Here is a 24,299-nt window from a genome sequence, read left to right on the forward strand (position 1 = left end):
AAGGATGGTCTTGTTGGTAAGGCAGCGGGGGTCACTGCGCTCCCCAGGCGCCAGGAATGCTCTGCGCACTCTCCATACCCCTCTGTCAGGACATTCCCCCAGGGCAGGAGCAGGGCTGGGTCGGTGGGCCTCGGCCGCCCCCTCCCACTCACTCCCCTCTACCCCCAGGCCTACGAGAAGCGCTTCCCCACCTGCCCGCAGATCCCCGTCTTCCTGGGCAGTGAGATCCTGTGCGAGTCCCGTAGCGAGGATGGCGCGGTGCACGTGGTGGAGCGGAGCTGCCGGCTACGCGTGGAAGCCCCGCGGCTGCTGCGGAAGGTGTGGGAGCCCAGGGCTCCCGGGAGCAGAGGAGGAGATCGGACAGGGTGGTGGGCGGTCAGCATGAGAGGAGCACCCGGGGGTCAGGGGCGGGGCCAGGCGGTGGGGTTTTTTATGCGGCGGGGTCTGGGTCTGAGGGCCAGCTGGTCTGGAGGGACAAGGGCCGGGAGGCTGGGCTGGGACTAGGCGGAGTGTTGGGGTACGAGGGCTGAACGGCGATCCCAGAATGGGGGGGGGGGCTGGGGAGATGGAGTCGGAGATCCCGGCCCAGGTGGGTGGCCAGGCAAGCGTGGGGTGGGGGTCCCGGGGTCTGGGGGTTACCGGGGCTAGCCCTCGGGGCTCCTGACCCCAGCCCCGCATCCCCTGCACACCCGTGCTGCCCCTTCCCTTGCAGATCGCTGGCGTGGAGCACGTGGTTTTCGTGCAGAAAAACGTCTTGAACTGGAAAGAGAGGACCCTCCACATCGAAGCGCACAATGAGACTTTTGCTAGCCGCGTGGTGGTCCACGAGAACTGCAGCTACACGGTGAGCACCGGCTTGGCGACCCCTGCCCCTCGGCCTGGCCCTGAGTACCTGCGTCCAGGCCAACTCCCTCCCTCCCTCCCTCCCTCCCTGCTTCCCTCCCTCCCTCCCAGAGCCTTGTGGGATAAGAGGCAGGCAGGAAGGAGGTCCTTACATCTTCAGGTCGGATACACAGCTGATTTTTTTTTTACAAGTTTAAGCAGTCTACAATATAGCTTGAGACATACTTACTAAACTATTTTACATCGTTTATCTTAAATTCAAATGCCACGGATTCTGCACTTTATGGCTAAATCTGGCAACATGCCTTCTTCCTCCATCCTTCTCACTCCTGCTTTCAAGAAACTGTACCCTGTTTATCTGCCTGTAAGATGGGGTTAATGAACGTGCCTACCTCATAGATTGTGGTGAGGATTAGAGGAAGTAAAATATCCACACCCCGTGGACCAGGGCCTGGCATGTACTAAGCCCTGTGTATGTGTTACTTTTAATTTAAAAAAAATTAAAGATTTTATTTTTTTTAGAGAGAGGAGGAGGTGAGACAGAGAGGGAGAGAAATATCAATGTGTGGTTGCCTCTCATGGGCCCCCCAGTGGGGACCCAGCCAGCAACCCAGGCATGTGCCCTGAACTGGGGATCCAACCAGCGACCCTTTGGTTTGCAGGCCTGTGCTCAATCCACTGAGCTATACCAGCCAGGGCTATGTGTTACTTTTTAATATAATCAAGGATAATTATTATTATTGTCCAGCACATACTGACTGAGCATCTACTATGTGTCAGGCACCCTGACAAGTGCTGGGCACCCAGGGGTGGACCAGTTGGCCCGACCATTGCCCTCTTAAAACATCCATTCCAGTGGGAGACACAGGCTGGGAGAGGGGACGGCAAATCAGTATAGACATGTAACTTTGTCCAGAAGAACACCAACAAAAAACACACAAATCAGTATAGGCTTATAACTTTGTCCAGAAAAAACAAACAAACAAACTAAATCAGCACAGACAGAACACTGACACACACACTGAGATGGGATGGAGCAGCTGGAATTACAGAGAGCAAGAGAAGGGGCCCTGCCTTTGGTGACAGTGTTCCCTGCGGAGGTGCCATAGAAGCTGAGGGAGCAGAGGGCTGGGACACGAGGGCTCGGGGAGGAAGCAGCAGGTGGGAAGACCCTTAGGTGGGTGAAGGAGGTCAGAATGAGGGCTGCAGGGGTCCTGCTGGCCTCAGGGATGGAGTGAGGCCTCTGCAGGCATTTGAAACCCAGTTCCGCCACTTTTTTCTTTTTATCCTCACCTGAGGACATTTTTTCATTGCTTTTAGAGAGACGGCAAGGGAGAGAGAAACATCGATGTAAGAGAGAAACATTGATTGGTTGCCTCCTCCTATGCGCCCCGATCAGGCATTGAACCTGGAACCTGGGCATGTGCCCTGGCTGGAATCAAACCCTTGCCTTTCTGTCTACTGGACAGTGCTTCAACCGCCTGAGCCACACTGGCCAGGGCTCTGCCACTTCCCTGCTGAGTAATGTTGGGCACATTGCATCCCCCTTCCTGAGCCACCCTTCCATCTCTGTGAAAGGAGACCTCAGCAGAACCTGCCTCATCAGCTCCTAGAGGGACAAATGAGACGATGTAGCTGTGCTAGATCCCAAATGGCATTTGTGTGACAACTATGGCACATTACAGGTGTTGCTGCTGTGTCTTCGCCTAGCCTCCCTGACCCCCAGGGAGACCTTGGTTCCTGTATCTGTGGTGCCCCATACACAGCAGGTGTCCGGAGAATGCTTTTTTCTTTGCACACCTCCAGCTTTTCTTGGGGCCTCCTGGAAACCGGGCCAGATGTTTACGTCTGGGGAAGTGTGGGTAAGAGTTTTTTAAATCCCCGTTTAGTGTACTGGTTCTCAGAACAAGTTCCACTAACAACTGAATCAGCATCACTGAGGCTGCCTGTGACATGCAGATTCCTGGGCCCCACCCTGGATCTATTCCACCTGGGACTCTGCATCTTTAACAGGCTCCCTGGTAGCGCTTTGCCTGTGGGGGTTTGAGAGGTATGAAGCCTGGGTCTGCATGGTAGCTCTGTTAATGAAGTTTGTCTTTGCTTACATATGCAAATATTTATTTTTTATATATTATATATAAACACATACCATGCATTTTGAAGATATATATCTAAATGTGTATTTGGCTCTGACCAGTGTGGCTCAGTGGGTTAGGCATCACCTCACAAACTGAAAAATCACCAGTTTGATTCCTGGTCAGGGCACATGCCTGGGTTGCAGGCCAGGCCCCGGGTTGGGGGTGCGCAGGAGGCAGTTGATCAATGTTTCTCTTGCGTATTGATGTTTCTCTCCCTCTCTTTCTGCCTCCCTTTCCCTTTCTCTAAAAATAAATAAATAAAATCTTTAAAAAGGTAAAGTGTATATTTGTGTATAATTTATTTATATATGATATGTTATATTAAATATACTACCTATTTTTAAAAGATTTTATTTATTGATCTTTAGAGGGGAAGGGAAGGCTAGAGGGAGAGAAATATCAATATATGGTTGCCTCTCGTGCGTCCCCCGCTGGGAACTGGCCTGCAACCCAGGCATGTTCCCTGACTAGGAATCGAACCGCGATTCTTTGGTTTGCAGGCCCACGCTCAATCCACTGAGCTACACCAGCCAGAGAAAATATATTACCTATTTTTATATATCATTATATACATTTACTTTTTACATTTGTGAGATCTTTATTTTTCTATTTTTTTATTGTTATTCAGGTACAGTTTTTGGCTTCCCCCCACTGCTCCCCTCTATTTTTCAAAATATATTTTACTGTGCCCTGGCTGGTGTAGCTCAGTGGATTGAGCGCGAGCCTGTGAACCAGAGGATTGCGGTTTGATTCCCAGTCAAGGCACATGCGTGGGTTTCGGGCCAGTTCCCGGCGGGGGACCCACGAGAGGCAACCATACATTGATGTTCTCTCCCTCTCTCCTTCCCTTCCCCTCTAAAGATAAATAAATAAAATATTAAAAAATAAAATATATTTTATTGATTACACTATTACAATTGTCCCAAATTTGCCCCCTTTGCCACCTTCCACCCGGTACCCTCATTCCCTCCAGCAGTCTCTCTCCTAGTTCGTGTCCATGGGTCATGCATACGAGTTCTTTGGCTTCACATTTTCTATACTATTCTCAACCTCTCCTTGTCTATTTTGTGCTGACCAATTTATGCTTGCTAATCCCTGTACTTTTTCCCCCATTCTCCACCCAGCCGATAACACTTCAAGTGCTCTCCATTTCTGTCATTCTGTTCCTGTTCTGGTTGTTTGCTTGGTTCATTTTTGTTTTTGTTTTAGGTTCATTTATTGATAGTTGTGAGGTTGTTATCATTTTACTGTTCATAGTTTTGATCTTTTTCTTAGATTAGCCCCTTTAACATTTCACATAATAAGGGCTGGGTGATGATGAACTCCTTTAGCTTTACCTTGTCTGGGAAGCACTTTATCTGCCCTTCCATTCTAAATGACAGCTTTGCTGGGTAGAGTAATCTTGGATGTAAGTCCTTGCTTTTCATCAGTATGAATACTTGTTGAGAGTCCCTTCTAGCCTGCAAAGTTTTTCTTTTTTGAGAAATCAGCTGGCAGTCTTATGGGAATTCCTTTGTAGGTAAGTCTCTGTTTTTACCTTGCTGCTTTTAAGATTCTTTATCTTCAACTTTTGGCATTTTAATTATGATGTGTCTTGGCATGGACCTCTTTGGGTCCAACATATTTGGGGCTCTCTGTGCTTCCTGGACTTGTATGTCTATTTCTTCCAAATTACGGTAGTTTTCTTTCATTATTTTTTCAAGTAATTTTTCAATTTCTTGCTCTTACTCTTTTCCTTCAATCATTTTTCTATGATTTGGATGTTGGTACATTTGGAGATGTCCCAGAGGCTTCTTATTCTGTCTTTTTAAAAAAAATTCTTGTTTCTTCTTGCTGTTTTGATTGAATGCTTCTTTTCTTTTCTATGTTCCAAGTCATTGATCTGATATTCAGTTTCATCCCCTTCAGTGTTAGGTCCCTGCTGATTTTTCTTGATCACCTCAGGCTCCACCCCACATAATTTATAGGTCTACTCTTCTACAATAGGCCTAAGACAGGGAGCCAAAGCATCTCTACCTGTCAGATGCAGAGTTCAAAACACTGGTTATCAGGATGCTCACAGAACTCACTAAGTACAGCAACTCATATTTGTTTGAATATCACTGTACTTCCATGGATTATGCATTCACTGGAACTCTGTGCTCCTGGAGTACTCTAAGGATACAGAAATGGTCCAAAAGGTATGAAGGAGAAAAGACATCTTATCAATGGACCAAGCTTCCACAAGCTGCACCACATCAGGATGATAGCTGCAGCCTGGGCTCTGGCAAAGTGGGGTGGGCAGAGTGGACCTGAGACACTTGAGAAGAGACTAGGGACAGTGGCTTTAGGGAGAGAACTGAGAGAGCAGATGCCAGGATCCTGGTGCTGAGTCACCCCCCATACTGCAGGAGCCATCCTGCTCATGCAGACCTATATACATATAATTTTTAAGTGGCAGGAACACAGATATCAGATTCATTTTCTTCCTGCCCCTCCTGAGAAGGTTCTTTGCTCTCTAACACTTTAGACCTTGTATTGCACTCTGGGTGGGGATTCTTGGCACTGCCAGACCTCTTAGATGTCACCAGGTATGACTGTGCTGTCCACTGCATGCTCTAGCAGGGCCCAGGTCACCAAGAGAGGCCAGGGGGAGGGCATGGTGCCTCCCACCCTGAGCCTGTGTCATCACTCCTGCCTTGCTTTCAGGTCCATCCCGAGAATGAAGAGTGGACCTGCTTTGAGCAATCTGCCTCACTTGACATCCGGTCCTTCTTTGGCTTTGAAAGTGCCTTGGAAAAGATTGCAATGAAGCAGTACACAGCCAATGTCAAGAGGGTAAGAGAGGGGTTCCCTCAGTCATAGGGAGGATAGTGCACAGACCTCTGGGGTTGCCAGTCCTGGTTTGAAGCCTCCTCTGCCACCTGACAGCCCATGTGACATCAGGCAAGATCTTTAAACTTCCTCATCCATAGGATGGATATTCTAACAATGGCCATTTACAGGAGACAATGGATGGACAGCAAGCCCATAATGGGGGCATCATAATCACTGTCTTGGTTGTTCCCAGGTTGTTGTGTGAACTCTGGACACAGAAGCGACATTGTGTGGTGCTTTAACCCGGTTAAAATTGCCCCTGCTTAGTTTAGAGATATCAGACCTATCACTGAGTAGATGAAATTCATTTTAATAATATGTTTTGTCCAATGAATTATAAATATAAAACTTACATTCTTTGTTTGGTCCCAAGTCTTGCAGATTTGGTGTGTATTTAACATTCACAGCACATTTCCATTTGCTTCGGCCACATTTCAAGTGCTCAATAGCCACATGTCGGGCCTGGGACCAGAGCAGGTGGGATGACTCCCAGGCTGGTGCCATGACCCCACTGTCCTGTGTGGTGCTGATGTGTCTTAGTTCTTTCTGGCTTCCAGGGGAAGGAGGTGATTGAACATTACCTGAACGAGCTCATCTCTCAGGGCACCTCTCACATTCCCCGGTGGACGCCTGCTCCAGTCCGAGAGGAGGACGCCCGCTCCCAGCCTGGGCTGGGCGATCCCAGCTCCCTGGAGATTGATAGGTCCAGAAGCACCCAGGGCGCCAATTCAGAGATGGTTGGTACTGATGGTAGGTAACTCCAGCTGAAGGCTCTAGTCCGAGGAAGTCTGCATGGGGTTTGCTCCCTCTGTGGGGGGAGACCTGCCATAAATCCCCTCGGGGATGGGTCAGGGTCTTGGGATGATTCAGCCTCCTCCCTCCCACAGCTGCTGTGCCTTCTCTCTCTCTTCCAGCCCAAGAGCCAGAACTAGTTCATTTTTAGATCAGGAATTGACCTGATCTTGTGGCTGAGGGCTCCTCTTTTCTCTGGTTTTATTACTATTTTAAATTATATGAGTGATGCATGATCATAGTGGAAAAAAATTCAGTTGTTTAGAAGATGTCAAGTAGGAAGTAAGACTCCTTTGCTCTCCTTAACTATCTAGGCATCTATATGTACACAAAATGTATGCACATGTACATATGTGTATATATGCATACATGCCTACATACATGTATAACCTAGGTTGAACAAATGAGAGCACATGATATATTCTATATTCAAGAAACTACTGTTTCTTGAATAGCTTTCTGGGTCAGTGCATGTGTCTTAGCTCTTTGAACTATTTCATGGTGTGGCTACACCACAGCTTATTTATTAATAAAAATTATTGATTATTTCACTTGATCTTAGCCAAAAGGCCAAGAAGCAATTACTATTGATTATTTTTAATTAGTTTACTTAGCTAGTCCCCTACTGGTGGACATTTAAGTTGTTTGCATGTTTTTTAGAAAAAAATTTTAAATAAATTTTATTTATTGAGTTTAAAGATGGAGAGGAAGGGAGGAAGAGAGGAGGAGAGAGAGAGAGAGAGTGAGAGAGAGGAAGACATCAATTTGTTGTTCTACTCATTTATGCTCTCATTGGTTGATTCTTGCATGTGCCCTGACCATGTTGAACCTATGACCGTGGTGTATCAGAATGATGCTCTAACCAACTGAGCTACCCGACCAGGGCATGTTTTCATTTTTCAAAAAACACAAGTAATGTGGTATAGCTGAGTTTTAAAGAATATTTGCATGAGTATATACATAGCATATAATTTTAAAAGTTGAATTGATGAGTTAAGGTTATGTGCAACTGAAATTTTGGAAGATTTACTAATTAGGTCTGTAAGGAAGTTGTACTAGGCAATGTCCCACCAAAAGTGTGTAGCTTTGTCTATTCCTGACTTCACCTCAGCTCCTCATGAGACTGTTATTAAACATTTTAAACTTCTGAAAGGCAAAAAGTGAACATTAGTAGATTAGTGATTACTTCTTTCCTGTGAGGGAGGTCAAGTATATTTTTTGATGTTTAATGACTCCAATAGCTTACTTGTGAATCCCTCTTCTTGTTTTTTTGTCCATTTTCTTATTTGCCCATTAATTTCTTACTACTTTATGAGAGCTCTTTACCTATTAAGGCAATTAGCCCTTTGTCATATTTCAGACTTTTATTGACATGGAAAATATTCACAATATGATGTGGAGGGGAGAAATCTAGGACGCAAAACCATGCCCCTCCCCCCATGCATCCAGCTTTAACCATGTGCCCTTGTGCTCGAGACACGTCAGCTTCTCATGGGAAACACTGAAGGGAGGGCCTGCTGATGTAGAGATAGACCATGGAATCGAAACCACATCTGGGAATGTGTTTAGGAAGAACAAAATTCATTTGTTTAACAATGACTTATTCTGTACCAACTAGCTGCCCACTATTGTACATACATTTTTAAAATACTAAAAAATTTTTCTTAGTATTGAAAACCCTAGCTGGTGTGGTTCAGTGGGTTGAGTGCTGGCCTATGAACCAAAAGGTTGCTGGTTCAATTTCTAGTCAGGGCACACACATGCCTGAGTTGTAGACCAGGTCTCAGATGGGGGTGTGCAAGAGACAACCAATTTTCTCTCACATATTGATGTTTCTCTCCCTCTTTCTCTCTTCTCCTCTCTCTAAAAAGTAAATAAAATCTTAAAAAATATTTTTTAAGATAACACCATACTTCTACCCCTTCCTGTGCATACATTCTGTGGGCCATGTCCTGTGCCCTTCCTGTTTTACACAGGCCTTTCCTTCCTTCTGCATCTGTGCTGCCCAAAGCAGGGCTGGTACTCAGGATGGCTGGTGGGAGGCCCAGTTATGCCCCTTCCACCCTGCTCTGAATCACCAAGCCTTTGTGTTCAGGAGAAAGAGGCCTTCACAGCTGCCTGGAGGCTGGAAGAATGCTGGTATCTCCTGCCTCCCTTGTGTTTTCTACCTCAGCTCTTCCTTGCTCACCCCCACCCCACATGGCCTCCCTTGCCCTCCAGCATCTCTGCTTTTGATTTTTCTGTGGGTGTTTTCAGGTCTGGAGAGTTACCCACTCCTAACATCCCTTCTGCCTCTGGTTATCCAGATGCCTCCTAGAGCAGATGGCATGACCCCTCAGCCCCAGCCTTTGTTTTGAAAGAAACCATTGTTTTCTTATTGTGCTATCTGCACACAAAAGAATGAGCCATGCCCATGGGGCTGCTCTTTATAGAGTGTTTCCATCCATTGCTGCAAGGCTAACACTCCGAGATGCCTCACCATGCCGGCATCTGCCACCCCAAAAGTTAAGGGTAGGCAATAGGACCTCAGGTTGGAGCCCGGCCTCTAAATGTCAGCACATGCAGACCTCAAACAGCCCAACTGTGTGAGATGGGATTGAACAGTGGAAATGATCTGTGCAGCTATGGGCTGTATGTTGGGGTCAGGGCTCTGCCTACCAAAAGCCTCACACCCCACAAAGGGCTTAGGGTGGTCAGAAGGCAAAAGGAACATATTTATCAACCACCTATTATGCCAAGCACACTACATACATTTACTCACTTGAGTTCACTTAACCTCTCTCAGCTTCAGTTTTGTCTCCTGTAAAGTGGGGACACCTCACAGGACTGTTGGGAGAGCTCACTGAGGCAATGCATGATGCATGTCACACTGTTAATAATCTTTATACCAACAGCAAACGATGAGGTGGGGAAATTAAGAAAACAAATAAATTTAAGCAAAGAGGTAAAAGACCTGCACTCTGTAAGAAAACTATAAGACACTGAAGAAGTGAATTGAAAATACAAACAATGGGAGGATATACTTTGCTCATGGATTGGAAGAATTAATATTGTTAAAGTGTCCTCACTATTCAGACTAGTCTACAGAGTCAATGCATTCCCTGTTAAAATGTTGGTGACATTCTTCGCAGAATTAGAGCAACTCATCCTAAACTTTATACAGAACCCCAAAAGACCCCAAAATAGCCACATAAACTTTGAGAAAGAACAAAGAGGGAGGTATCATGCCTCCTATATCAAACTATACTGTAAAGTTACAATAACCCAAACAGTATGACACTTTTCATAAAAACAGATGTATAGATCAATGGAATAGCATAGAGAGCCCAGAAGGAAATCCTCGCTTACGTGGTCAATTAATCTACAACAAAGGAGGGAAAGATATACAATGGGGTAGAGGCAGTCTCTTCAATAAGTGGTGTTGGGAAAATTGTACAAATACCAGCAAAAAGTGAAATTGGACCACTTTCCTGCACCAGACACAAAATAAACTAAAAATGGATTAATAATTTAAATGTAAGGCTTGAAACCATAAACCTCCTAGAAGAAAACATAGGCATAAACTCTTCGACATCATTCTTAGCAAAATGTTTTTGGCTATACACTCATGTCTCCCCAGGCAAGGGAAACAAAAGAAAAAACAAACACATGGGACTTATATCCCATGTTTAATGTTTTTGCATTAAAGGAAACTAAATGTTTCCTAAACTAAAATGTTTTTGCACATCAAAGGAAACCATCAATAAAACAAAAGACAACCTAATGAATGGTAGAAAATATTCATAAATGAGCCCTGGCCTAGTATGGCTCAGTGGATTGGGTGCCAGCCTTCAAACCAAGGGGTCACCAGTTTGATTTCCAGTCAGGGCACATGCCTGGGTTATGGGCCACGTCTCCAGTTGGTGGCGTTCAAGAGGCAATCGGTCCATGTTTTTCTCCCTCTCTCTAAAAATAAATTATATAAAATCTTAAAAATAAAATCTTTATAAAAACCACGATGAGATATCACCTCATATCTGTCAAATGACTATCACCAACAAATCAATAAACAAGTGTTGGTGAGGATGTGGAGAAAAGGGAATCCTCATGCACCATTGGTGGGGATGCAGACTGGCCCAGCTACTGTGGGAAACAGTATGGAGGTTCCTCAAAAAATAAAAAAATAGAGCAGCCGTATGATCCAGCAATTCCACTTCTGGGTAGTTATCTGAAGGAAAAACACACACTAATTTGAAAGGACATATGCACCATGTTCATTGCAGCATTACTGGTAATAGCCAAGATATGGAAGCAACCTAAGTGTCTATAGGTAGCCAAATAAAGAGGATGTGGTACATGTATACAATGGGATATTATTCAGCAATAAAAAAAGAATGAAATATTGCTATTTATGACAAAATGGATGGGCCTAGAGGGTATCACTCTAAGTGAAATAAGTCAGAGAAAAACAAATATGAATTCACTTTATGTGGAACTTTAAAAAAAAACCCAAATGAGTAAACAATAAGCTAGAAAGAGACTCACAGATATAAAGAACAAGCCAATTCTTGACAAAAAGGAAAAGGGGGATGGAAAAAATATTCAGAGGGTGGGACAGCTCTAGAAAGTGGGGATTATTTTAATTTTTGAAGGTCTAAGGGGACAAATCACTCGCCACTGTGAGATTCAGGCTTGTCCCAGCACGAATTTTCAGAACCACCCTGGATATGGATTGAAAAGACTAGAGGACCCAGAGCCCATGGGGCTGTCATCCGGTGGCTACCCTGTGGCTTGGAATTACATTTCAGATCCAAGGTGGCCAGTAAGGTATAGGTTCCAGAAAGGGTAGACACGGTGGTGAAGAGGCACATCATCTCCCTCTTGTCCTGAAGCTCCTCTTCTTCTCTTGCAGGGGACAAGCTGGATGCAGACTACATTGAAAGGTGCCTGGGCCATCTCACACCCATGCAGGAGAGCTGCCTGATTCAGCTTCGGCATTGGTTGCAGGAGATGCACAAAGGCAAGGTAGGTGCAGGACTAGGGCTTGCTGGAGCAGACACATACTCAGTTGTAGCCTCCCAGCATCAGGCTCTGGGAGGAAGGGTCAGGAAAATAAGTTTGCGTAATTAGTAATGCTGGATACTTAGATTTTGCCTTCTTTTCATTACATATTGTCTCATTTATCTACAACGTGTGCTGTGCATTATTACTGATTTGGCACTGTTGACATTTGGGGGTGGACAATCTTTTTTGATGTTTACCTGAGGACATGCTTATTGATTTTAGAGAGAGGGGGAGGGAGGGAGGAAGAGAGAGAAAGAGAGACATAAATGTGAGAGAGAAACATCTATTGGTTGCCTCTTGTATGTGCCCCAACCAGGTATCAAACCCACAATCTTTTGGCGTACTCAAAGGACAATGCTCAACAAACCGAGCCACTCAGCCAGGGCAAGGCCAGACAGTTCTTTCTGGCGGGGACCATCCTGTTTACTGTAGTGTTTTGAGCAGCATTCCTGACCTCCGCCCACTTGTGAGCTCCCCCCAGGAGCTCTCCTCCCCCAGTTGTGACAACCAAAAATGGCTCCAGGTATCACCAAATGTCCCCTGTGGGGCACGGTCACCCCCAATTGACGACTACTGCTGTTCACATAACCATGCACACAGTTCTTTTAAAAAGAGATTTAATGGCCCTGACCAGTGTGCCTCAATTGATTGGAGCATCGTTCCAGAAACTAAAAGATCGCCAGTTTGATTCCCAGTCAGGGCGCATGCCTGGGGTGAGGGTTCAGTCCCTGGTCAGGGCATGTATGAAACAACTGATCAATGTTTCTCTCTCACATCAATATTTTCTCCCTTTCTTTCTGCCTCCCTTCCCCTCTCTAAAAATAAATAAACAAAATCTTAAAAGAAAAATAAATAAAAGAGATTTAGCGAGTTGCAAGGGTTGATGTTCAATTGCATGTGGAGTTTGCCTTTAGACTCTAAGCCCTATCACACAAAGGTCCACAATGCATTTGGGTCCCTACCATGAACTTGACCTTCACCTCTGTTGAATAAGAACTTCCTGCTTGGTCGTGAGTTGTTGGCCCTTTCTCCTAGCATCCCCTTCCCACTTTGGGGAGCAGACAAGGGAGGTAGCGTTGAGCTGTGATCTGACCTGTCTGCTCCCGTTTCCTCATCTGTAAAATGGGGATAACATTAATACTCCCCTCCCGGAGTGAGTTCATGGGAATTCATGTAAAGCACTTAGAGCCCTGTCTAGTTCAGACTGAGCACCCGGTAAACTGTGCTGTTGATTGGAGTTGGCTTTCCCTTGACTGTTGATAGACACCCTAGGGAAGAAAGAAGAGCTGGTAGGCTCTTAGCTTGTCACCTCAGCTATTAGGCTTTTTGGGTTATATGTGGCAGGAATGCAGCTTGAACAACAGGCACAAAAAAGGGGGAGCATTATTTATCAGCTTATATAAGAAGCTGTTAAGAGGGGTGTATTAGTTTCCTGAGGCTGCTGAAACAAAATGCCACAAATTGGGTGGCTTTTTGTTTAACAACAGAAATTTATTCTTTCCTATTTCTGGAGGCCAGAGGTCTGCACTCAAGGTGAGAACAGGGTTGGTTCCTTGCGGAAGGTCTGGGGGAGAATCTACTCTATGTCTCTCCCCTGGCTTCTGGTAGCGGCTAGCAATCCTGGGCTTGGGAATGTGTTTGGTCTTTTCCTCAGCTAAGTGTGTTTAGATGAGACAAGTGATTCATTTTCCATAATTTTATCTACTGGGTTAGGAAATACTGTTCTACGGGTTGCTCCTCCTCCTTCTCTCAGATTCCCAAAGATCAGCACATCCTTCGGTTCCTGCGGGCTCGTGACTTCCACCTAGACAAGGCCCGGGAGATGCTGTGCCAGTCCTTGAGCTGGCGAAAGCAGCACCAGGTGGATCTCCTCCTTCAGACCTGGCACCCCCCTGCCCTCCTGGAGGAGTTCTATGCCGGGGGCTGGCACTACCAGGACATAGGTGGGTTCCTTGACCTACGCAATGGATAGGGCACACTTCGGTCACTGCCGAATGCACTTTGAATCCCACTTTTCATCCCCCTTACTTTTTCTTTTGACTCTTTTGGACATCTGGAGATGACAACCCAACCATGAAGATGGCAGAGCAGGGCTTCAGGCAAATAGTATCCTGGGGCTGCAGTAGCAAAGGGCCTCAAACTGGGTGGCTTAAAACAACACAAATTTATTCACCCCCAGTTCTGGAGGCCAGAGTCTGAAATCAAGGTGTCGGTGAGGCCTTGATCCCTCTGCAGGCACTAGGGGAGAATTCTTCCTCATTTCTTAGAGCTTTTTTGGTGGCCCCAGGTGTTCCTTGGTTTGACGGTGTCACTCCAGTCTTTGCCTCTGTATTCACGTGGCCTTCCTCTTTGTGTCTCTCTGTGTCCTTTTTCCTCTTCTAATAAAGATCCCTGGTCATTAGATATAGGGCCCACACTGATCCAGTATGATTTCCTTTTGAGATCCTTAACTAATTACACCTGCAAAGGTGTAATTACACCTATTATCAAATAAAGCCACATTCTGAAGTTATGGGTGGACATGAATTTTGGGGGGATATTATTCAACCCAATACAAACATCTTTGATTTTTCTGTTACAATAAAGTTTGTTATGAAAACGGGCTGGTGTGGGGGCCAGGGGACAGACAGGTATCCGTAGGTTGGGTGGCTCAGGTGAAATAGTGTGGCTTCTTCGCACCGATGCCACCCACGCTCGCTGAGAGGAGGGGCCGGGTCTTCCATGGTGAGAGCGTGCTTGTGATTCTTGCTCTTTTGCCAGTGAAGCCAGTGCCTATTATGATTTTCAATGTTCCATATATAAAAATTCATATACAGTTGATCCTGGAACAACGCAGGGGTCAGAGATGCTGACCCCCCTCACACAGTTGAAAATACAAGTGTATTTTTAACAGATTTTTATTTATTTATTTTTGGAGAGAGGGAAAGGGAGAAAAACACTGATGTGAGAGAGAAACATCGATTGGTTGCCTCTCCTATGTGCTCCGACCAACCAGGGACCAAACCTGCAACCCAGGCATGGGACCTGACTGGCGACCCTTCACTTTGGGGGGGTGACACCTAACCAACTGAGCCACACTGGCCAGGGCTCCACATATAACTTTTGACTTCCCCCAAACTAAACTACAGTCATCCTTTGGTATCCACAGGGGGTCTTTTCCCGGAACCCCTGAGAACACCAAAATCTGCAGGTGCTCAAGTCCCTTGCACATCGTTGGCCTTCTGCATGCACGGACTCCCAACACCAGACCAGTGGTCTGCTGTTGGCTGGCTCCATGGATGCTAAAGCTAGAGATATGGAGGGGTAATTGTAAATTGCTTGAAAAAATTCCACAGGTGAATGGACCCACACAGTTCAAACCTGTGTTGTTTAGTGATCAACTGTATGCTGATTAGAGCAAATGCTTGAGTCTCCTGAAGAACTGGCAGGGACACGTTCGTTTAACACACAGCTGATTCTCAGTATTCATGCGTTGCATAGTTGTGAATTTGCCTGCCCACTAAAATTTATTTATAGCCTCCAGATCAATACTCAGGAAGCTTTTGTGGTCATTCCTGGACATATGCAGAGCGGCAAAAAGAAAAAAGAAAAAAAAAAATCCGTTGCCTGACCTGCGCTTCTCCAGCTGAGGGCGCACTAGCTGTCTTTCTGCCTTCCTGTTTCAGCTCGTACTGTAAACGAGCGTCCTTTGTGTGGTCCACTTAGTGCCATGGTTTTTGTATTTTGTGCTTTCGGTTGGTGAGTTTGCTGTTCACAGTGGCCCCAAGCATAGTGCAGAAGTGCTGTGTCCTGTTTCTAAGAGCGAGAGGGCTGGGATGTGCCTTATGGAGAAAACGTATGGGTTAGATGGGATCCGTTCAGACACGCTTTATGGTGCTGCTGGCTGTGAGTTCCCTGTTACTGACGCTACACCGTATGCTAAATAAGGTGTCCTTAAATAGAAACAGAAAACAAGGCTAGGTATTGATCAGTTGACAAAAACATTATGACTAGAGGCTCGAAGGAACCTAACCCTGACCCTGTGTTTTTCCTAAAGCAGTGGTTCTGTATTTGCTAATTCAATGTTCAAGGTGACTTCATAAAACAACTAACATAAACAACAAGAATTGACTGTATTAAGTATACAGTTCCTTTTTTGCTTTGTCTGACAGAAAGCTAATAGCCAGCTTCTATCTATTCTCTCCATGTTCCTTCATTACATGGCTCATATCCTCTTTTTTAAAAAAGATTTTAAACTAAACTTCTAAGGTTAGAACCGTTCTGGGTTTTCAACGTAGTCACACGCCCCTCCCCCAGCCGCTGCTGTGGGGCGAGCCTGCGCTTTAACACCCGCACTGTCTCCTTCACCGTAAGTGGTACCAGCCCCTCTGGGGAACAGGCAGGGTGTCAGCGAGTCGTGGACCGACTGGGCCGCCGGGAGCTGCACCCGGCGCCCTCATCTCTGAGGGGGGTAAGTGCTCATCCTGCCCTCTCCTCTGCCTTCCCTGAACAACGTCCCCTCTCTCTGCAAAGACGGCCGCCCCCTGTACATCCTGCGGCTGGGACACATGGACACCAAAGGCTTGATGAAGGCCGTGGGGGAGGAGGCGCTGCTGCAGCACGTGAGTCGGGGTCCCCGCTTCCTGGAGCCCCGGGGGCTGCCTGTGGTGCAGCGGCCACGGGAATGTTGGCCAGAACGTCCTCTACCTTCCTTCCAGGTTCTTTCCGTCAACGAGGAAGGACAGAAGAGGTGTGAAGGGAACACCAAACAGTTCGGCCGTCCCATCAGGCAAGAACCCCCCCGAGAGACAAGTTCCCCCGGTAGTAAAAACAGCCAAGGCCAGAGCATGGCACTGCACAGAAATCGCCTCACTTACTTCTCACAGTGACCCTGGGAGGCAGCGACTGTACGGTCCCTGTTCTTTATGAAGAAGGGGAAACGGGAGCTCAGAGCAGTGATACTCTTCCAAGGTTGCTACGCTGGTTAAGTGGCACAGCTGGGATTTGAACCTGTTCCTGTCTGGCTCAGGCTCAAGGACCCTGTCTGCCATGCCATACACCCCCAGCCTTTGCTTTTTGGAACCCGCCCCCCGCCCAGCCGACCCCAAGAACCACCTTCACTCCGTCTCCCAGGCTCCCAGCTGTCCCGGCACACCCAGGAGCCCGCCATTCCTCTCCGCCTTCCCCCACTTCCATGCCTGGGCTCAGTTTCCCACAGCAGTGCTCACAGTGACATTGCCCCCAAAGGCACTGCTCCTTTCCCCTTCTGTAAAGTGGGAACAGTGCCACCAGTTCTGGCCCATCTTTATAGCTGATCAGAACAAGTGACGGCGAAGAGATGGCGCAAACGCACATAGAACTTACTAGGCAGCAGGCACCCTTCCGAGCCCCTTGACTCAGGCTGTCCTTGGCACCGCCACAGGAAGGAGGGAAGGCGGGGCCTGCTACTGAAGCTTTATCCAAAATTGCCCTGATCTTTGTTCAAGTTACGTTCTTTGCTCTTTGGCGCTTCCCTAAGGGGACATACACTGGGGTGGGGGTGGGGGGGTGAATCATTCAGGGTCCTGGCCAGAAGCAGAGTTCATCCCAGATGGCTCAGAAGACAGGGTGTCACAGGGGCTCCTTACAGTGGTTTGGCAGGGTGAAGGGAATGAAGCTGGTGTGGAGAGGCTCCCAGGGACTAGCACAGCAGTAAAGTGGTCATTTTTCCTGATAAAGTCATACTAATGAAATGGAGGCACAGAGAGGTTAAGTAACTTGGGCAAGGCCACACAGCAGTTGGCAAAGCAGGAATTTGAACCCAGCTCTTCGCACTTACACTCTGTTTCATCATCGGCATCTTTTCAACAATCAGTAGTAGTAACTAGCTTTTACTGAGTGGGTACCATGTGCCTGTCCTTGCAGAGACCTTTACATCTACCACCTCATTTAATCCTAACAACAGTTGCTTGAGCTGGGGGCTGTGACTGTCATTGCCACTGTCCCGGTGAGCAGGAAGTTGCCCAGGGTGACGGTGACACTTCAGTTCCAGTGCTCAGCCTCAGAGTCCACACTCTGAACCTCTTTGTCCCGTGGCCTCACCATGGCGGCAGGATCCAGGAGTGTCCTGTGGCTCCTGCCCCTTCTGCTCCCAGACCTGCCTCACTGAGCCTCTCTGCCCATCCCTGTCTGTCAGCCCCTGGGTCCCTGCGGAGGGTGTTGGGTGCCCTGAGAGGTGACCCAGCAAGGTGGAGTGAGAGGGCCCCTGTCTGCCGCAGCTCCTGGACTTGCCTGGTGGACCTGGAAGGGCTCAACATGCGGCACCTGTGGCGGCCGGGCGTGAAGGCCTTTCTGCGGATAATTGAGGTGGTCGAGGACAACTACCCGGAGACCCTGGGGCGGCTGCTCATTGTGCGCGCCCCCCGCGTCTTTCCTGTGCTCTGGACGCTGGTAAGAGCAGGAGCCGGAAGGGGAGGGGGTCCCTCTGTGAACTGCCCTGCCTGCTTGCCCTGTGTCATTTCCTCTAACTCATAAACCATAAAGCTCACCCCTTTAAAGTACCCAGTTCAGTGATTTTTAGTATATTCGCAGAGTTGTGTTACTATACCCACTACCTAATTCTACAACATTTTCATCACCCCAAAAGGAAACCATTAGCAGTAACTCCCTTCCCTCCTCCCCCCAGCTCTTGGCAACCATGAACCTACCTTGTGTCTCTGTAGATTTCTGTATTCTAGATACTTCATATAAATGGACTCAGAAACGTCGACATTTTTGCATCTGATTTCTCTCACTTAGCAGAATGATTTCCACATTGTAGCATATCTCAGGACTTCATTTTTTTTTTTGTCTGAATAGCATCCCACTGTATGAATAGAGCACATTTTATGTATCCCTTGTCCTGCTTTGTGGACACTAGAGTTACATTCAGAATTGTACAGGCTTCCCGGAGTCCTGGGAGCTGGTTCTGAGGAGTGCTGGGGTGCTGTGCTATAGGGATATTAAAACATTTTGAGCCCTGGCTGGTGTAGCTCAGTGGCTTGAGCACCAGCCTGTGAATCAAAAGGTCGCTGGTTTGATTCCTGGTCAGGGCACATGCCTGGGTTGTGGGCCAGGCCCCCAGTGGGGGGGGGGGTGTGCGGAAGGCAACCTATCAATATATTTCTCACACATAGACGTTTCTCTCCCTCTCTTCCTTCCTCCTTTTCTCTAAAAATAAATAAATTAAGATCTTTAAAATCAATAAACATATCCTTGGGTGAGGATTAGAAAAATGTATATATTAAAACATTTTGCTCACAACCCATGGTAAGAAATACAATTTATGTTGCAGCCCTTCACATGTCTGTATACACACACACGCACACAATTAGGCCAGTCACAGTGTGCCACGATGAATTCACAACCACTGACAGGCTGCCTCTTGCAGCTGAGCACCACAGCCCCGAGGGCCCCAGGCCAGTGCAGTGTCGGCCCCTCCCCCTCCCACAGACTCAGAGTCAGCGCCTCGCCCAGGGCCAGGATGTGGGCGGGTGTGTGCTCCGTGCCCACAAAAGCATAAGAAGCGCAGCTGTAAGTAGAGGTTTGACCAGGATAGAAATTCAAGGGTTGAAAGGTAAGTGGACTCAATATTTTACTAAGCACCTACTATGTGCCAGGCATGTTTCCAGGCCCTGGGGATTCAGAGTGCACAACAACCAGTTACTGTTTCCATTTAACCCTCCCCCCTACCTCCCTGTCGTGGGGTAGGGAGAGAGAAGCCAGATAGCCTCACACAGTAAACGCTTCACAGTTTCCTGTGACAAGGGCATGAGGACATTCAGGGTTCTTGGAGACACTCTGCCAGCCAGGTAGGGGTTGATGCAGGGGGATAATTTAGATTGGGGAACAGAGGAAGGTCCTGCTGAGAAGCCAACTTCTGGCTGAGACCCGAGGAAGGAGCAGGAGTCATGAAGGGGAGGGGAGAGGGAAGGGTATAGCAGCGTGTACCTGCACAGCGTGGGCAAAGGCCTGGAGGCAGGGCTGGGCTCTAGAGGAACCGAAGCACCAGTCCCAGGGGTGGAGGAAAAAGGAGCAAAAAGGCCGGCTGCCCTGAGGAGGCCGGGAAGATAGATGCTCAGGCAGCAGCGCCTGCCGAGTCCAGGCTGTGGTGATGATGCGACCTTGTACTGGGACAGTAGGTTGCCTCCGATGGTTGACAGCAGGAGATTGTGAACATGTTTTGGGGGCAGAGAGTTATCTGGCTTCTGTGGGTAAGTCAAAGCCAAGCTGGGGAGCAGGAGCCGTGGGAGGGACAGGCAGGACCTGCTACTAAAGCTTTTCATCCCGAAACATCCTCATCTTTGTAAAAATTACATTCCTTTTGCTTTTTGCTCCTAAGAGGATGTACATTGGGCGGGGTGGAAGGCAGTCAGCTGGGGTCCTGGCTGGAAGGAGGATTCGTGGGATGACATGCAAGAACTGCTTGCAGAGGTGTGGGTGGGGTGGGGAGGCCCCTGGGGACTAGCCGCTGCAGTAAGCCCTGACCACCCGGGGCTGGAGGGACAAGCATAGGGGAGAGCCTTGTTGCCAGAGCCCAGGCAAGCTGGAACAGGGGTGAGGGTGGGAGCTGCCAGTGGGAGCTGTGGCCACCAGGGGCACTGAGGTGGGAGGGGTGGGAGGAGTACCCACCTTCCACATCCTGCTGCCGCCCCCTCCCCTGGCCATGCCGGCTGGAGCAGGGGACTGTCTTCCATAGTAGAGGCTGAAGGAGAGTGACCACACGGGTGGGATCCCTACTCCCAACTGGTCTTTTGCCTGTAACATTATTCCTTGCTGACTGGCTTGTGTCCTGCCATGCCAAAAGCCTCAGTCCTTTCTTGTTTCCCTCCCCACTTGTTTATTGAATCAGACACGGCATCAGCATTGAAGATGTTGTGAAAAACCTGATTGACGTGCAGCTTAGAGCCTGCTGTGGGAGTTCCACCTGGGGTAAACAGAACATGGCTGTTCATGCAGTAGAATTGCATTCAGCCATAAAAAGGAAGCGCTGATAATGCCTCACACGGATGCACCCTGAAAACACGCTGAATAAAAGAAGCCAGGCATAAGGGCCTCATGTCATATCCACTTATACGAAATGTCCAGACTAGGCAGGACCATAGAGACAGAGAGGATACTGGTGGTTTCCAGGGGCTGGTGGGGGAGGGGAGGAGGGAGCGCTAGTGCGTGTGGGGTTTCCTTCTGGGAGGCGTGAAAACGTCTTAGAATTAGATAGACATGATGGTTGCACACCATAGTGAATGAACGAAAATCCACTGAATTGTTCCCTTTACTACCGTTAATTCTGGTATGTGAGTTACATCTCAGTAAAAAAGCCACTTTTCCATCTTGCCTCCTCTCCCTCATTTCAGATCAGCCCCTTCATCAACGAGAACACCAGGCAGAAGTTCCTCATCTACAGCGGCAGCAACTACCTGGGCCCCGGAGGCCTCGTTGACTACCTGGACAAAGAAGTGATCCCCGACTTCCTCGGGGGAGAGTGTGTGGTGAGGCTGCTGGAGCCCTGGACTTGAGGAGGGGGGTTTGAGGTCTGTGGCCTTGGAGGCCCCGGGGGACTGCTGGGGCAGGGCCTGTTTTAGAAGCTGCCCAAAGGGAGACGACTCCTCTCTGAAGGAGGGTGGCCTTACCCTGGTTCTTTCCAACGTAGTGAGCGAGGAGCGAGAAGCAGTTTCCAAAAGTCCAGAGACCAGGCCAGTCAGAGCCTTACCTATCCGGTATTCCCCATTCAAGTCTAGGTTGCTAGGATACAGTCAGAGTTTACCTTTTGCACCCTCTATTGCAGGGGAATGTGACTCAAGTGTCCCAGAGGTTTGGGCCCCAGAGCCAGTGCACCCAAAGGGACGTATCCCTAGCTCATAATCACAGGGTGTGGGATGACTGGGTAACTGATTCCAGGGGAGGCGACCCTAGCCCCCTTTTATTGCCCCCTTGGGGGGTGAGATGATAGGCAAGGGTGACCCTGGTCACAGCTGTCATATCACATCTGGCTGTGGGAAGGCAGGCCCCTCTCTCTTCTCTAGTAGCAATACCAAAAAGCACGCTTGTGTGATTTTGGGGTTAAACCCCCTCCCCCCGATTTCCTAGGAATTTTTGCCAACCTTGCTTGTTTTCTCCACTTGCCATGATATGTATGCATGACAGACGTATTTAGTAAATGGGCCTGTGAGAGTAGTGGTCAGGAGCACGCGCCCGGGAGCCTGGTAACGTGGGTTTGCCCTGGCTCAGCCACTTCCTGCTGCAGCCTCTCTGCTGCCTTACTTCTCTGAGCCTCCGTGTTCCTGCTCCTGGAGTGGGAAGGGTAGCAGCTCCTACTGCATTGCTGTGGTTCTGGGGTTAAACAGGGTCAACGAAGCCCAGGGCTGAGCTCCCTGAGATTGCTGTTATAAGTGCGTTCAGGGGTCACAGAGCGCCCTTCTGCGTGTCAGCCATGCCTGGCTGGGCCCTGACCTGCCACTTTTGTCTTTGTCCCCCAGTGTAATGTCCCTGAAGGAGGGCTGGTCCCCAAGTCCCTCTATTTGATGGATGAGGAACAGGAGCACGCGGATCAGCTGCACCAGTGGAGAGAGACCTACCAGTCGGCCAGCGTGCTCCGCGGGGCCCCCCACGAGGTGCTGGGGCCCCAGCCTTGGAGGGCCCTCTGGGCCGGGGTGTCATTATAGGTCAGGGTCCCCCAGAGCAGAGCCTGAGATGAGGGTTCTCATGTGGGCAATTTGCTGAGGGCAAGCTCTCAGGGGAAACCTGTGTGGAGGGGTGTGGGCAGGAATCTAAGCCAAGAGGCTGTTTCAGCCACAGCCCACCCCACCCTGACCTGTGGGGGGCACTGCACGTGCAGAGTCTGACAGAGGGGCCCTGCCAGCCTCTTTCACCGTCTTCTCTGTTGGTCCGTGGCTGTGAGTCAGCCCCAAGGAAGGGCAGGACCTCTTGGGCATTTCAAATAGAGGGGCCATCTATTCTCAGACCTTGCCTGTCTTCGTGCAGGTCGCCGTGGAGATTCTGGAGGGGGAGTCAGTTATTACCTGGGATTTTGACATCCTGCGAGGGGACGTGGTGTTCAGCCTGTACTACACCAAGCAGGCACCCAAGCCAGGCCCCTGGGAGCCTGCGGCCAGGGCCAGTGGGCAGCTGATGGATAAAGCCTGGACCCTGGGTGCAGACTACAGCCGCGTGGAGGCCCCCCTCATCTGTCGGGAAGGGGAGAGCATCCAGGTTCAAATTCCTTGATTCTTTTATTTGTTTTTCATGCAGGACTGAGAGTTCACTTCACTGTGTGCCAGGGTTCTGGGGGCACAGCACCAGACAAACAGGATCTGGTCCTCTGCCTCAGAGACCCTGTGGGATGGTGGGGGAGAAAAGCAGATCCAGGCAGTTCCAGGACCCCGAACTCAGGACCCCAGCCTCAGAATCCCCTGGGACCCAAGTTGGAGATGCAGGTTTCTAGGCAGGGTGGCTCAGAACCTCTGGGTGTGGGGCTTGGGGTCTGTAACCCTCACCCTCTCCTGGTGATCTCTGATGCAAGTTCCAGAACAAGCACAGCACAGAAACTGCAGGTCTGGGAACAGAATACATACAGGACAGCAAACGTGAGCCACCCCCACAGACCTCACATCCTCCATGAGGCCAGTGCTTGTAGGTCAGACATCACAGGCCCCCAAACACACACTCATACACACATACATGCACTCACATACCTATAAACTCACACACATGCACACGCACACACATGCTCACACATACAAGCGCTGGCAAGTATTACAGATCTTCCCGAAGGTTCCATGGGGAGTGTAGCACACCAGCAGGCCCTTGAGATCCCCCTGAATATCCCCGCCCTTCGCTGAAGTTGCTCTTCTTATAACAGCTAACAGCCCCTTTTCTTGCTCTCTCTTGGTTCTCAAAAAACTAACCACCTCTGACCCCTCCCTTGCCCCACCCCAAATCCCTCTCCAAAACTCCTCAGTGTGCAAGGCTCACTCAACAAAACAAAAACCCAACAAAATCCAGGCAGTTGAACAAACCATACGTCTGTTGTCCTGCAGCCACACCCCTTAGGCCTTGAACCCCTCCCCAAAATTCGAAGAGAGACTCTCAGCTGCTGGGGATATGGGAGTACCCCTGGAGGGGGAGCCGCAAGGATGCTTTGGGAGGCTTAGCGGAAGGACTTGCTGGTGGGCTGGTTTAGAACGGGGCTCTGTCCCCAGGAGGACCAGAGCCTGAGGCATGGCTACTGTTTCAGGGCTCCCATGTGACCCGCTGGCCTGGCATCTACCTGCTCCAGTGGCAAATGCATATGCCCCCTGGCAATGTTGTGGAGGATGTCCTGATGGCCCTGCACAGCCCTGGCACCAGGTGCAAACTCCTCTACTACTACGAGGTGCTGGCTTCTGAGGACTTCAGGTAGGGGGGCCTGGGAGAGGGGCCTGGACAGAAAGGGCCCCCAAACTCCCCTCCAAGACATGTGGGGCATTGCATTCATTTCCCCTGCTTCTGAGCTTCTCCATGGGTCGACCCTGGAATTGCTAGAACTTTCTAGTGGTTCAGCACCTAAGCATGAGAAATTACACACTGTGTCCAAACTCTCCCACAGCTAAAGAACCATCCACTGAAATGAAACTGTGGGCAGAAGCCCAACAC

General features: G+C 48.9%; 1 protein-coding gene across 1 annotated transcript in view; it reads left to right on the forward strand.

Annotated features, from left to right (window-relative positions):
• Positions 1-24,299, forward strand: part of SEC14L5 (SEC14 like lipid binding 5) — a 49,377-nt gene that overhangs the window by 14,173 nt on the left and 10,905 nt on the right. Inside the window, exons 3-15 of the mRNA XM_037143495.2 lie at positions 169-318; positions 713-844; positions 5,670-5,798; positions 6,395-6,587; positions 11,521-11,633; positions 13,426-13,615; positions 16,185-16,273; positions 16,370-16,440; positions 17,909-18,080; positions 21,023-21,157; positions 22,145-22,279; positions 22,650-22,877; positions 23,902-24,062. Of these exons, the coding sequence (XP_036999390.1) occupies positions 169-318; positions 713-844; positions 5,670-5,798; positions 6,395-6,587; positions 11,521-11,633; positions 13,426-13,615; positions 16,185-16,273; positions 16,370-16,440; positions 17,909-18,080; positions 21,023-21,157; positions 22,145-22,279; positions 22,650-22,877; positions 23,902-24,062 (1,898 nt within the window). The remainder of the gene's footprint in view (positions 1-168; positions 319-712; positions 845-5,669; positions 5,799-6,394; positions 6,588-11,520; positions 11,634-13,425; positions 13,616-16,184; positions 16,274-16,369; positions 16,441-17,908; positions 18,081-21,022; positions 21,158-22,144; positions 22,280-22,649; positions 22,878-23,901; positions 24,063-24,299) is intronic.

The sequence above is a fragment of the Artibeus jamaicensis genome, unplaced genomic scaffold, assembly GCF_021234435.1.
Source record: "Artibeus jamaicensis isolate MK-2021 breed Jamaican fruit bat unplaced genomic scaffold, CSHL_Jam_final contig_700, whole genome shotgun sequence".
Classification (NCBI taxonomy): Eukaryota; Metazoa; Chordata; class Mammalia; order Chiroptera; family Phyllostomidae; genus Artibeus; species Artibeus jamaicensis.